General features: G+C 42.1%; 1 protein-coding gene across 1 annotated transcript in view; it reads left to right on the top strand.

Annotated features, from left to right (window-relative positions):
- Positions 1-14,538, top strand: part of LOC132954227 (alpha-1,6-mannosylglycoprotein 6-beta-N-acetylglucosaminyltransferase B-like) — a 73,881-nt gene that overhangs the window by 11,066 nt on the left and 48,277 nt on the right. The window contains exon 3 of the mRNA XM_061026741.1: positions 8,250-8,394. Within this exon, the coding sequence (XP_060882724.1) occupies positions 8,250-8,394 (145 nt within the window). The remainder of the gene's footprint in view (positions 1-8,249; positions 8,395-14,538) is intronic.

Raw genomic sequence — 14,538 nt, 5'->3', positions numbered from 1 at the left:
GATCAATCTCCCCCAGCACTGGAGAGCAGATCTCCCCTGGCAGCCCTGCAGCGTTCTGACGATAGACTATATCGTCTAAAAACACACGGTGTCGAACATTTTCTAAGCAACCAGACTTTCGCTCAATCCAAAAACAGGCAGAGAGGCGCATTCAGCCTGCTGACAAACACAATGCATCCACCTGTCAGTCAACTCGGCCACGCCCCCAGTTATGCAAATGTATGCAAAAATCTTAGCCTTGAAAAAAGTCACACCTGTTCTGCTTTTATCAACAAAGAAACGAGCTTTAGAAACTAAAACTGTGTTTGGTACCAGGCTGTGAACGTGTTTAAAATTTTAAAACGCACTGGGGATTCTTGGCGTTTGCAGCCAGCCTCAAGTGGACACTAGAGGAACTGCATTTTCAACACCTGAGGTTTCTGCTCAATTGTGTTTCACCTTACCCTCCTTTCCCTTTAAAGGCTTTATGTGATTTTTTGATCCAGCAGACGTCGCCCTTGAGCACCAGCATGAAACCAAAACAACTCGCGCTGCATTGTTGTGTTAGCATGCTAATGCTAGCGATCTTTATTATGCTCGTATCTTCACACTGCATGTAAATTTACCTGAAATGAGCGTGATCTAGAAACACAGTTAAGCAGTGAGTACAGTATGTTATTCTTCTTTTCTCTAGTCCCTCAATTAAACAACTTTTATACACGAGGGGAGGAGTCAGCCGGCTGTCCGGGCGATGTAAACAAAGTGAAGATATGACTCGGAAAACTCTGAAAACATCACAGACAGTGGGACTCGGGTGTTACACCCATTGTAGACAGTCATGACTCACAGAGTTATTTTCAGAGGAGATACTTGATTTCTGTTATATTTAAGTGTGAAAAATCACTTTAAAGTTTTAAATCCATGACTTATTGGAGCGGCAGAGCATCAGGTGAGCAGAGAGCATCTTGTTCTCTGCCGTCCTTTTAGACACCGGTGGAACATTTTTTTTATATTTCATGGCTCAGCGGGTCTCCACAGTGTGATGCATTGAAAATCAGTCCCAACACGGATCCTTTGCGAGGACGTGGCATTTGCAGGTCTATCAGAGCTGTGAGCGTCGGTACTTTTATTTTTATTTTCTTTTTTTCTAAATGAAAAACGAGATAAACAATCAGCTGGAAATAGAAGCGGCTCGGCTCTTCCTCCTCAAAGTGTTGTGAATAAAATAAACTGACCTTTTGCTTCTGAAGATCCCTCACTGGCAGTTAAGAATAACTGGAAATTAATATGCAGCTGGCTGCTTGGCCTGTCAGTCTGAAAGAAGAAGAAGAAGAAGAAGAAGAAGAAGAAGAAGAAGAAGAAAGGTGTGAATAAAAGATGAAGGCTCACTGTTCTCTTTCTCACAAGCTGCAGTCACCTGGTGGGATAAACTGGGATTTTTTTTGAGGATTGTGCAGCAGGTAGGGGTCGAACAGATTGCTGGGCCGTGACTCCTAACAAGTATCTGCCTCAGATGTTTTTCCCCCCATTGACGCTGATCTCAACTCTCTGTATTGGTTTAGTGGTTAAGTTTAATGTGAAGTTTGGTTTTCAGAGTTATATATACTTTATGATACCATGTCGACGTGTTGCAGCTGATTAAATTGTCTCTCGGAGGCAGAAGTGGGAAATTAAGCTCCTCTGTTTTAATTGCAGCAATTAACCCTGGTTTATACTTCTGCGTCGGTGTGTCTGTGTAGCTCCGCCTACAAAACCTGCAGTGTGCAGAAGTACGACTTCTATGCTTCTTTTGTTATGAGTTTCCTTTTTTGCCACGTTATCTGCTTTTGGTGGAACAGCATGGCAACTGAAACCAAGCGCATAATGTTTGATTTTGAGCTGATGATAAATAGCATGATAGCATTTTCCTTCTGCAGAATTGTGAATTTATTGCAATTTATCAGAAATGTTACAGGAAGTACAAAGCTACCCAGCGGACCAATCACAAGGCTTACAGTCTGCGTCCTTTCTCCCAGTAAAATTTTTTGAAGGAGGTGCTTGTCGGGCTACACAAACCTACAGTGTATCCTACAACATAGATTCAAGCAGAACTATAAATCAGGCTTCACTTTAAAATAGCTGCAGCAAGAAGATGTCTGTCTCTGAAATAAGTACAGTAACTTGTTTCATGTACCTTTTTATTTATTTACTTCATGTACCACTTAAAGGCTTTATATGTGATTTTTTGATCCAGCAGATGTCGCCCTTGAGCTCCAGCATGAAACCAAAACAACTCGCGCTGCATTGTTGTGTTAGCATGCTAATGCTAGCGATCTTTATTCTGCTCGTATCTTCACACTGCATGTAAATTTACCTGAAATGAGCGTGATCTAGAAACACAGTTAAGCAGTGAGTACAGTATGTTATTCTTCTTTTCTCTAGTCCCTCAATTAAACAACTTTTATACACGAGGGGAGGAGTCAGCCGGCCGTCCTGGCGATGTAAACAAAGTGAAGATAGGACTCTGAAAACTCTGAAAACATCACAGACAGTGGGACTCGGGTGTTACACCCATTGTAGACAGTCATGACTCACAGAGTTATTTTCAGAGGAGATACTTGATTTATATATTTAAGTGTGAAAAATCACAAATAAAAACTTTAATTACTATTATTATATATAATTATAGAGAAAAGTCCTATGTCACAGAATGTCTTGTTTTGTAAAATTGAAAAATAAACAGTTAAAAAACAAACTTATCTAAGTGTGCATTGTGTGTGTAAAGTCTTCACACATGCACTTAACACAGAAACACAAATAACTAATGCACGAACAAGATCAAACAACACTTTGTGCTCTATCACTGAAACTCAGCAGCTTGAAGTGAATCTGGTAGTCAGATTTCAGCCTATATTTTTAGACTGTATGTATTGTTTCTCAGACATTTCCAGCTTTGTAGGGTGAGTTGTAAAACTGGGTCAGGAAGTTCACTTTTCAGACGTGCTTTAGGTTGCATTTTCTATTCTTGTTGTTTCTTTTTTTTTTTGTTGCATTCATGCAAGCATTTTCTGTGTGAAAACAGGAAATGTGTTTATGCAAATGCTCATCATATTTTCATGGCTCTGCACAAGGTTAGAGCGAGAACATAAAAGAGAATAAAACTACAAAACTCTCCGGTCCTGGAAATAAAGGATTGAATGCGGCGGGGACACTGGTGTGTTTGGCAGGCAGTCGCTGTGTTAGAGTCTGACTTTATACTCACCTTTTATAAAGATGCTCTGCTGCTTTTACTGAGAAATGTATCCACCCATATAAAGCTGTATTAAATCAATAAACAATGCAGCAGCACAGCCGGGGCGGAATGAAGGAAACGCCTCCCTGCCTTTATCTGAATGTGTTTGTTTATCGTTTGCACTCTGCGTCGAGAATCAGGCCGGATTACAAATGGAAAAGATCGACTGAGGTGTTAATTAAAGCAACAGAGAGCCAGCAGAGAAGGTAGGGTAGAGCAGGTAGTTTTCCTTTCCCTCTCTGTCAGGACCAATAAGAGGCTGCGGCTGCACAGGGAGAAGAGGTGACAGACGTTTACAGCTCCTAAAAGCTCTTGGATCCGTCAGCTCCCCCCACATAGGTGCCAAAAAAGAGAGAAACTCTATTTCAATCAGCCGCTTTTTTAATGAATGTTTGAGTTAAGAGTGAGAGGTGTGTGTGTGTGTGTAGAGCAGAAAGGATTGCATGTATTTCTCCAGCTGTCAGGTGAAGATGGAGAGGTCTGACCCTGAGCCCCCCCCCCCCCTCGCTGGGAAAACTAGCCGAGCCAGCGAGCGTATTAGAGATGACAGGATTTATTTATTAGCCGCTCGATTGTGCCGGTGGGGAGGAAAAAGGATTTCTTTTTAACATAAATAAATCACGACACGCTGTTGAAATCAATTGTTTTGATGATGAATAACTTACTAAATGTAGAAACACTCGTTCCACTGGTTGTTCCTGCTGCAGCAGTGTTGTTTATTTTTACATGTTTGTTGTGCTCTGCTTGGTGATTATGTGTGTTTGTCTTGAAAAGACGGCTTCAGTGTCCTAATTTAAACCGACAATTTGTAGAATTTCATGACAATGTTTATATTCGAATATCTAAATTCATTAAAAAGTTGACTAAACCTGTTATATAGATTATTTTTTGTTGAGTACGTTACCTCAAATATTTCCAACAGTTATCAAAGCCAGAGAAATCTGTCATTTCTTAGGTTGTAACGGGACGTGTCTTGTCGAGGCGGCCGCCGTGATGAGCCGCCATGACCGACGGAATGTTTATCGTTGCCGTGGAAACACCGGCATGTCAAAAACCGCTTCATAAGGAAGCTACTGAAAGCTGCCGTGCTGTTGCTGTATGCGCTGCTGTGATAAAAAAAAACATCTTGTAGATTAAACTTGCATCGTTGGTAAACATATTTTCTTCCTCAGGTCGGTTTCAACGGGGTGGGGGGTAGAGAGAGAATCACTCCCATGATTCCCCGCTAGCCTCGACGTCCTCTTTTGTTATTGTAGTGTTGATTGAGAGCCCCCTGGTGGCTGAATCTACATATTATATCTTTAAAGCATGTTTGAATTTTAATTTTATTGCCATTCTTAAATTTTGAACCCTAAACTGACCAACAGTGATCCTGATAAAACCTGTATTTACAAAGTAGTTCTAGTTCTTTATGTTGTGCAGACAAACATTAAAATGTCCCCTCAGAGCAGAGCAGAGCTTAGGGTGGGTGGGTTTGGGGGCAGTTGGTGTTTGTGCGATAGATGATATTTGAATCACTGATCACAGAAGGAAGCTGATGAGTCTCTTTGTATGCAGCTGTGTGTCCCTCTCTGTGTACACGGCGGGCTACAGTAAACAAACGGCCGTCTAATTGGAGTTTGTTCATAGTATTGATTGTGCTCTGGCACTTTGGAAATCGAGTCATTAAAGGAGGTTAGCTGCTGCTAACTTGGCCCTTTATTAACCAGCGGATGAGGGACAACACGTGTTGGGGGGGGGGGGGGGTCGTATGTTAGCACATAGTTACCATTTGAAGCACTGAAATCAACAAACACACCAGCCAATGTTTCCCAGGAGGCTGCGGGAAACAAAGAGTGAGGAGCCGCCTGATGACGAGTTGATTGCACACAGTATATAAGGCTGAGCTCTAAAAATGTTCTGTGTGGGAAGAGAGGCTGTAGTAATGGTGATAAACGAGCTCGGTGTGAGAGTGAAGAAGTGTAAGTTTCTCCCACACCTCAGCCCCCGAGCTTTGCTCTTCTCCGATAGAGAGAGCAAACATTACAGCACAAAGTAGAGATGCGTCCCTACACATGTAGCATGAAGAATTTAGATTTGTAGTATCAAAGCCCCTTTTTGGTTTTTTGACAACAAATTGCTTCTAATTCTGATGAGTTTAATACAAATGACTCTAGGGCGCTGGTGGCGCAGTGGTTAGAGCGCGTGCCCCATGTATGGAGGCTAAAGTCCTCAAAGTGGGCGGCCCAGGTTGGAATCCGGCCTGTGGCTCCTTTCCCGCATGTCATTCCTCTCTCTCTCTCGCCCTGATTTTCCAACTCCATCCACTGTCCTGTCTCTCCATTAAAGGCACAAAAAGCCCCAAAAATAAATCTTTCAAAAAATGACTCTTTAAACTTCTATTTTACGACCGCTAAATGATTAATGGACTTCAGCTTGTATATTTCTTTTCTAGTCTTCTGACTACTCAAAGTGCTTTTACATCACAGGCCACACCCACACATTCACACACTGATGTGACCATCAGAAGTAACTAATCCCATTCATACGCCGCCGCCGCCGCCAAAGCAGCGGGTTAAGCATCTTGCCCAAGGACACATCATCGGACATGTTGCCCAGCTGGAGATCGAACCCTCGAGGTTACAACTCTACCCACTGACCCACAGCTGCTCCAAGGACACATCGGACATGCCTCGATCCTTCCGGTTTTAGAGACGACATTCAGACTTTCCAAACTGAAATCACTTGAAGACAATAAAGTCGGAAGATCGACTTCCCAACTTGGAAATTTGGACCACCCGAGCGGCACATGAATGCAGCATTTGACGCGATGCTGTGATGTAGTCAGTCTTAAAGAGCGCACTGTGAAGGCTGCAGCCCTTGAATAGGATCACACAGTGAAAGTTTAGATGAAAATATGATAAGAAGATAAAGTCAGTGTTTCCCTCAGCACTCTGCCATCTCCTCTCCCGTCCTGTCCGGTGTCATTCTGTCATTCTGTTTGGAAAATGAACAGATACACCGCTGCGTGTCTAAGAATTCATTTCTCCTGTCTTTCCGTCTGCAGGAGGAATATTGTTGTGAACTTCTGAATTATTCAAAGTGAGTCTTCTTTAGTCCAGTGTGACTGAAGTTATTCTGGAAAAGTCAAGACACTACACTGAGCTACAGAAGGGAAATGTGTGCAGGCAGCAGAAGAAGAGCGATTCAAAGGGATATCTGGTCTCTCTCTCTAATACAGCCACTCTCATCCTGACCCCCTGCAACTGTTTCACTAATCTGATTTTATGAAGCTCTGCGCTCCTCGTCCTCTCTTCAAACGTTAACAGACTTCGGAGACTTCTCACTCAGTCCTTATTTGTAACACAATTTCTCCCCTCGGCAGAGAGAGGTGACTTCTCTGTCGGGCGGTGATGAATGAACTTTGACTGGAGGGGAGAGTGTGCGGCACATTGCACTTTTTTTTTTTTAAAGCTTAATGCAATTGTTAAGGCGAGCGGGGAGGCTTTATTTTTCCACTCAAGTTACAGAGAAAAGGAGAGCACTACGAGGCTGCTGGTGGTGTCTGCTCTTTATTTTTACTCAGAGGATCAAAAAACACAAAGCTGCTCTTAAGTGTCAAGAGTGGAATTATTCCTCTTTCTAAGCAACGTCAACCTGTTTTCTGAACGTTTTGCACGTTAATAACTTCTCTCTGTGGTGTTAGCTTAATGTAATCAAAGACAACAGCACAGGGGTCAGGACCTCCTCTCCGTGGCGTTGCAGTTTTTTCGACCCGTGTTGACCTTGTTGTCTGCAGCCTGCAGCTCATTAATGGACTAGGTGTTCACTAACAGCATGGCTCCGGTGTGCCACCTGTCAGGTTGTTAATCATTTGAAACAAAGAAAAAAACAAAACAGTTCCGTCACACTCATTTGCACATTGATGTGTTTTGCTGTAAAGCCGGGCTCCTGATTGAGTCATGAAGGACAAAATAAAAGAGAAACCAGACTTTTGAAGTGAGCGGAGGGTAAATTGCAACATGAAAAAAAACAACTTTAATATATGACCCTGAATGTGACGACAAGAGTGAAATTACAGCGGCAGTAAATCCTTTCAGAAGTGTATTTCCGTGTTTTGATTCAGAACAAAGAGCTCTTTGTTTTGACCTTTTTTTAAACCCAGTTATGTTTCTTTAAAGTCTTTATATGCAATTTTTCACACGTAAATGTAGAAATCAAGTATCTCCTCTGAAAATAACTCTGTGAGTCATGACTGTCTACAATGGGTGTAACACCCGAGTCCCACTGTCTGTTATGTTTTCAGAGTCCTATCTTCAGTTTGTTTACATCGCCCGGACGGACGGCTGACTCCTCCCCTCGTGTATAAAAGTTGTTTAATTGAGGGACTAGAGAAAAGAAGAATAACATACTGTACTCACTGCTTAACTGTGTTTCTAGATCACGCTCATTTCAGGTAAATTTACATGCAGTGTGAAGATACGAGCAGAATAAAGATCGCTAGCATTAGTGTGCTAACACAACAATGCAGCGCGAGTTGTTTTGGTTTCATGCTGGTGCTCAAGGGCGACATCTGCTGGATCAAAAAATCGCATATAAAGCCTTTAACATGTGACATAACCCATTTATTTTGGTTGTTAATAATCAACATTCTGATTAGGCCTGGGAGTCTTTGGGAGTCTCATGATTGGATTTTGATTCTTAGGTTTATCTATTTTGGATTCAAAATGATTCATGGATTCTAAGTCTATTTTTTGAATAAGTTCATACTTCAGCATCTACTCCAGTCTTCTGTGAGACTGGCTGAATTTCTTGCTGCTCCATTTGGCATTTTGATTTCCTTGGTGCACACAAATAAAAATCGATTTTTGGAAGTATTGAATCTAAGATAAGAATCTTGATTTTTTTTCCCCACCTTCCCATATTGTTTACATTTCAAAAGGTGCAGCATTAACATTCTGACAACCTTACAAGTTATTAAAACATGTCTCTGTGTTTGCTCATGTTTTTTTTTTTTCAGTCATCGGCAGCCCAGAGTCCCGAGGCGTGCTGAGGAAAATCAGTGACATGCTGGAGGTCATTATGAAGAGGATGGATGCTCTGTCCAAACTGGGAAACACCACAGACACACACAGGCTGGATGAGCTCAGCTCAGCCCTCGACAGGTACAGATTCTGTGTTTTTCTAACGCCTGTCAGGTGTGATTTATTTAAAGATACAGCTCATGTGAAAGGCCACCAGCTGTCATGTATGGTTAGTTTTTCCTGCACAAACATTCAGAGATCACAGTAGACAGGTGAAGAAAGGCCGTGCTAATCTAAGCCATCAAGGGAAATAGCACGTCATGGTTTATCGTTTTAAGAATTGTGCATCAGGTATCCTCATTTAAGAAGCTGCAGCAGAGGTTATGCAGATTTTGATTCATTGATATCTGTCAAATCTGAAACAAACAGGAGAGGATCACTGAGTTAATATCTTTTCCTGAGCTTCTTGTGAGCGCTGGAAAAGTTCTGCTGAGTAGACTGATGCTGAAACATTCAAAATCTGCCGAAAAAAGTATCATTGGTGATAGAAAGATGCTAGGAAAGAGCAGCAGCTTGACATGTAAAGGTGGTCTGGAGAATGCTCTTTTACATGTTTCAGATTGGCTTGCATACCAAAGTTGTATTTCACTGACAAAGTAATGGTTTAGTAGAAAACATGAAGTGTGAAGAAGAGAAAGTGGGCCAAGTGTTGAGCCCTGGGGCATCCCAGCAGAGCAGACCCCTGCTGTTAAAAGAGCCTCGGTGTCAAAGAAGATGATATGTGTTAGAACAAACCCCCCTCCCTCTCCTCGGGCAGCAGGAGAAATAAAAGAGACTCTCATAAATTGAAAAAAAAAAAAAAAGGTAGAGCAAGGGGTCTTGCTGGACAAGTTGAAGCTGGCAGCCCCGAGTTGTGGGTGCTCTGCGGTTGCCATGGCGACAGACCAGTTCTAATACCTGCACCTGCTCAAGGTTTGAGGAGAGGAAGCTCTCTCTTGTCTCCGGCTTTTGTTCTTTGTTTTTTTTTTCTCTCTCTCCCGCGTCCTGACATTAAATCTATTCTTCCTCTCAGCCCCGGAAATATCTCCTCTCCAGTCATCGGTTAACTGAGCCAGAAATAATTATTCAAACGCCTCTTATGAAACATTAAACAATTCAATGTTACAACGTGTGGCCACTAAACAGACGAGCTGCAACAACTTGAAGCACGTTTTGTCGCGTGGTCTTTTCTTCCAGACATAAAGGAGCTCAAATTAACATCAATATTTTTAGATTTGGACGTTTCATGTCCTTCTAAATTAATCTACAGAACAATGTTCCTCCTCTTTTGTCAGCCTGATCCTAATTTAAGATTTTAAAATTGCCCTTTTTTCTCACTGCATTGATCTTTATTTGACTTAAATAACCAACTCCACTTTGATCCACACAAAAAAATACTTAATTGACCCCAAAAAAAGGGTCAAATTCAAATTCTTGTTATCTCGATTTTATAAAAACAAACGTCAAACAAGAAGAATTATTCATTATGAAGATGTCCTGCTAGCAGTGCTAAAGGGAGGGTCATTGTGTCTGGCCTCATGCCAACATGGATGTTGTCACAATATTTCATGGTGATTCAATAAATGTATTAGGAAGTCTGCTGCAGACCTACAGACCATTCATCTTAAGGCTCTGAAAATACTGTAGGTTTAAACAACCAAAACAAAACTGTTAATCAGGAAAAAGTAAAGAAGTTCTGGTAGCAGAGTCCAGGCTCTCGAGTAGACGGAGCTCCCCCAACCTTCAGCGAGATGATCTGGCACTACTACCACCCGACGTCCCTGACGCCCAGCCACCACCATCGGACTGTGTCGTCCCCACAACCACCGCCGTCCTCAATCATGCACGGCCTGCTCCGACCAAAACCTCAGCGGCGAGGAAGTGAGGACGACAGGAACGAGAGGAACACAAAGGAGAAATCCTTCCTGCATCCCAGTTTTCCTAACAATGAGTATGTTACTTAACCTGCTCTTTTGTAAAGCGTCTCGAGATAAGATTTCTTGGCGCTACACAAAAAAAGTTTGACTGAGACAACATGTCAAGCTAAGTTTTTTATAAAGAAATAATCTGCCTGACCTGCATCGCTAAACTTCAAATATGAAACTAACTTTACATCGGTGTACTAATAACATATAGTATATCTGACATTACAAGCTAACCCTACTTTCAAACAGATTTATTTTCTGCTTTTTGAGCTCTGATTTTCTTTCTTTAGCTGAGTCAAGGTGGAGGTCTACTTTTACTTTTCTCTTCATGTAGGCAGCTGAAGTTTAATCCTGAAGTGTTTAAGTAATGCTAAAATGTTTCCTTTTTCAGGGTTAATTGTTTTATCTTCACACATTTTGTCTTGGGGGTTTTGCTGTGATAATGTTCAACAAAAATGTGTTAACATCGATAAGTGTTTCGCCTTTGAGCACATAAAAGAAGTTCCTCATTTTTCACTCCCTCTAAGAAGACAGGAAGTGGATTTATTTCTGATGCGACAAAGGAAACCAAAACATCCCCCCAGTGTGACTCACTGCTTTAATAACCTGCTGGAAAGCGTTTATTGTTCTCCGGCCCAAAACTCTCCTTAAGATTATTTTTTATCTTTCAGTTTGATATTACACTTACAGAATTAAATTTTCTCCACACAAAGCCCCGTGGATATACTCTCAGGCATTCAGCTGCGGCTCACTTAATTGGCCCCTCAGGGACCGAACCGAGCGTAACTGTGGCAAAGGCCAAAGAGTTTTTTAAAAACTAACTTGGTGGTCAAAGTGAATCTCATAGCGATGAGTCGTGACTTTTCTGCGTACCTGTGTGTGTGCAGGTGATAAAACCTTTTGGAGGGCTGAGAGTCAGAGATGAGCTCCGAGATTACAGAGAGATATTCAAACAGGGAAACCTTTAACCGACCTTCCAAACCGTTATGAACAACAAGGTCGTCCTCTTTTTCTTTAAAGCAACAATATGTCACTTTCCCACTTTAAAGGTCATATTCTGCCCTTTTTTAGGGGTTCTTATATTTAATCTATGTACCTACTAAAGTATGTTCACAATAGCTAAAGTTATAAAAAAGTGTCTGTTTTCATGTTCTGTCGCTCCATGCACAGGCTCTCTTCCGACTCTCTCTCTGAGGCTCTGAAGTGCCCACGTTCAGAGTCCCCACGTGTGCCAAGTCTGATCTGATTGGTCGGCCTGTCGGCTCTGTCGTTATTGGTCAGTCGCTCAGCACGGTTCTCGGAAATGTCCCGCCCCTTTTACCACATTGGGAATGCAGCCACCGCTCAGTCCGAGGGGAGTATAAACATTAGCACCTTAGCACTACTGTGCTACCGCAGGCTACGGCATATCGTGGGCGTGCTACAGAAGTTAATGGGCGAGCAACATGAGCTGCTGGGCTTACCACAACGAGCCAATGGGCTTAGATCAGTGATCTCACACTGACAAGACGTCACACTGGCAATTTTTATCGAGGGGGGCTAGAACCGAGCGTTACATGCGGCTAATGCTACAGCTAACAGGAGGACGTAGGAGAAGCCGCGTTTCCGCAGACTTTGAATTTTTGCAAATAGATGTGACTAAACATGCACAGGACACTTGGAAAACACACTAAAGAGCATATAAAACCAGGAAAAGAAGAATATGGGACCTTTAAAGTAGTTGTTGGAAAAGGTCGATTTAAAGCACAGTAACTTTCAACGGGGAGAATGGCGTCTCTTCCATGTCCACAGCACGGTCCAATCACCTGTTTACTGCAGGATGTGACTGAGGTCATCTCACAGGAAGTGCGTACAACTTTACATCACTAGTTCACACGGCAGCCTTCAGTTATAAAAAGAAGCTAGTTAGCGCGTCTCTGTACTGTTTGATATAACGGCTGAGAGGAAGAGGAGGGTGATGAATGAAGCCAAGAAGAGGAACAAAGAGAGAGAGTGAGCGAGCGAGAAGCAGAGTGTTCATCCCTGCTGATATTATTCAGAACAGATTGAGACTGGCGGTGTCGTTATCGGTGTCATCGTTGTCTCATGTGAAGCAGATTTACCGGCTGCAGAAAGTCGTCCAACACAAGTCATGTCTCAGGCGACGCCCAAAAAGTTTTCTTTGCAGAGTCATATTTTTCAAAAGTTGTGAATAGAGAACAAACCACATGACGTATTTTTGTAGGCCAACCCTGAAGTAGCGTCGCCATGGCGTCTAACCAGAATTCTCCTATGGGATGTTTTCATTGGATTTTGGATCACTGCAGAAAATAATCTCTGTGTCAAACACACGTTTCTGAAGCGTAGGCGTTTTGTTCAGCAGGATAATCTTCACAGATGAACGCCATTTTTATGATGTTTGAAGCGTTAATGCGGCCGACAGAAGTAAAAAGCTAACGTTATGCTACTAGCTAACAACACCACGGTCGGATGATTGTGACGTCACTAGCGTTACGCTTCAAGACGATCTCCGGTAAACTAATCCACGTAGCTTAATAAATAGTTTACTAACATAATATTCACCTTAACCTAAAGATTAAACCTACAGGAGACATCTCCGACTAGTGACAGAGTTCCCGCCCTCTGTGTCCGGCGTGATGACGTTTAACGTCCCCGACAACCGCTGTAGTCACATTTAGCCACTTGTTAGCAACCGCCTTTTTAAAGACGAGTAAAAACTTCAAACTTCACAAGTGGAGGTATTACCTAACGTAGTTTATGTGGTCTAACAAAACACCAACATCTCTTCAGCTTGTGTTAACCACAGACCTTATTTCAGGCGTCTAACCACAAACACATTCAACATCCCCGTTGACTTTTAGACGTTAGACCCCATGGCGCTCAAATGCTAACTTACTTCCTGGTTTTAGGACTCATTCCTGTGGCGCTCTGTTATTACTGAACCTTGTCATTCAACATTATGCTTCTCATAATGTTTTTGCCGGCTTTGCATCATCATCTTCTTCAGCAGATGCACGATGTCTAAAGAGGGGGAGGAGTTAACAGCACTATGTTTGTCAGTGCAGTTCCACTCAGAGACCTTCAGGCCTTAACTGCTCTCAAAACGTGTCATCAGGAGTTTCTGAATAAAAGTTCCTCAAAGTTACTTCGATAATAAAGAAAGTAAAAAGTTGCTGCTCCGTCTGCATCTCTTCCTTTTGTTTGTGTGATTTCACATCTTCAGGAGCTCGTTTAATGAGCCGTGTAAATCCCAGAGTTACCGCCGCATGACGAGAGGAGCTCGTTAAAATTATTCATTCGATTGTTTGTTTTGCTTGTAAAACGAGAAATTGATACAGCTGCTCGGCCAATCACTGCGGGCTGATCATCACGTATGCGGAACACATCAGGGAAGTGAAGTCGTTACCTTGTTTGGAAAAAAGTTAAGATTTCATTTAGAGCGATTTTTCTCTCTCCAGTCGTTCTGCATGTTTCTCTCTCAGAGCTGAGGATTACTTTTCAACGTTCTGATCTCTGCAGGTTTAAGATGAGCCACAAGGAACTGAAAACATGAAATATCTACAAGCTATGTGTGTGCAGAATAGTGAAATGGTAAAGTTTATTGTTTTTGTTTTTTACTTTTCTTGACACTTCTCTCTGCTTCTCTTCTTCCTCCAGGACGATAAACAGAATAGATGAATATTTTTCATTATTTGCTGACATTTTATGGACCAAACAGTAAAATAATTATGAGTGCGACTTTCTGCAGACGAATCAATAATACAAATCTGCCTCAGTGCTATTATTCATGAAGCCAGCAGTGACACAACTGGGGCTTAAACTAAGTTCACATTCGTACCAAAGATTCAAACTGAATTTTTCTTTTCTTGCTGTTGAATTTTTTTTTTTTCCTTCGGCTGAGTCACGTCAGAGGTCCTTCTCTGGAATATTTTATTATTCATCGCAGACATTCATTAACATCACTGCAGTGCATCTCTGAGGTGTTACAGAAATGGTATTTCTTTTTCTGAAGGTTCATCATGACAAAGAAAGATTAATCGTCCTGCTGCAGGTATGATGACAGACTCTGACTCGTGTGTAAGATTTTGAATCTTTTGTCAAGTTTTAGATTTGCTGTGGGCTCTGTTTGTTTTAGCTGCACTCAAATATAAAGTGTAATCCCTCCTCTTGTCTTTACTCCCTCTGTGTTTTCATCCCCTCTCTCTCTCTCTCTTCATTTAAATATTAGGATTGTTTCACCAGCAGCCTCCAGGCCGCGGAGGTCAAGTGCAGTAAAAACACATTTAGCTAACAACCTAATTGTCTTCTGTTTGTATTCCCC

This window comes from Labrus mixtus, chromosome 20 (genome assembly GCF_963584025.1).
Source record: "Labrus mixtus chromosome 20, fLabMix1.1, whole genome shotgun sequence".
Lineage (NCBI taxonomy): Eukaryota > Metazoa > Chordata > Actinopteri > Labriformes > Labridae > Labrus > Labrus mixtus.
This window is presented reverse-complemented; position numbering and strand designations above follow the sequence as displayed.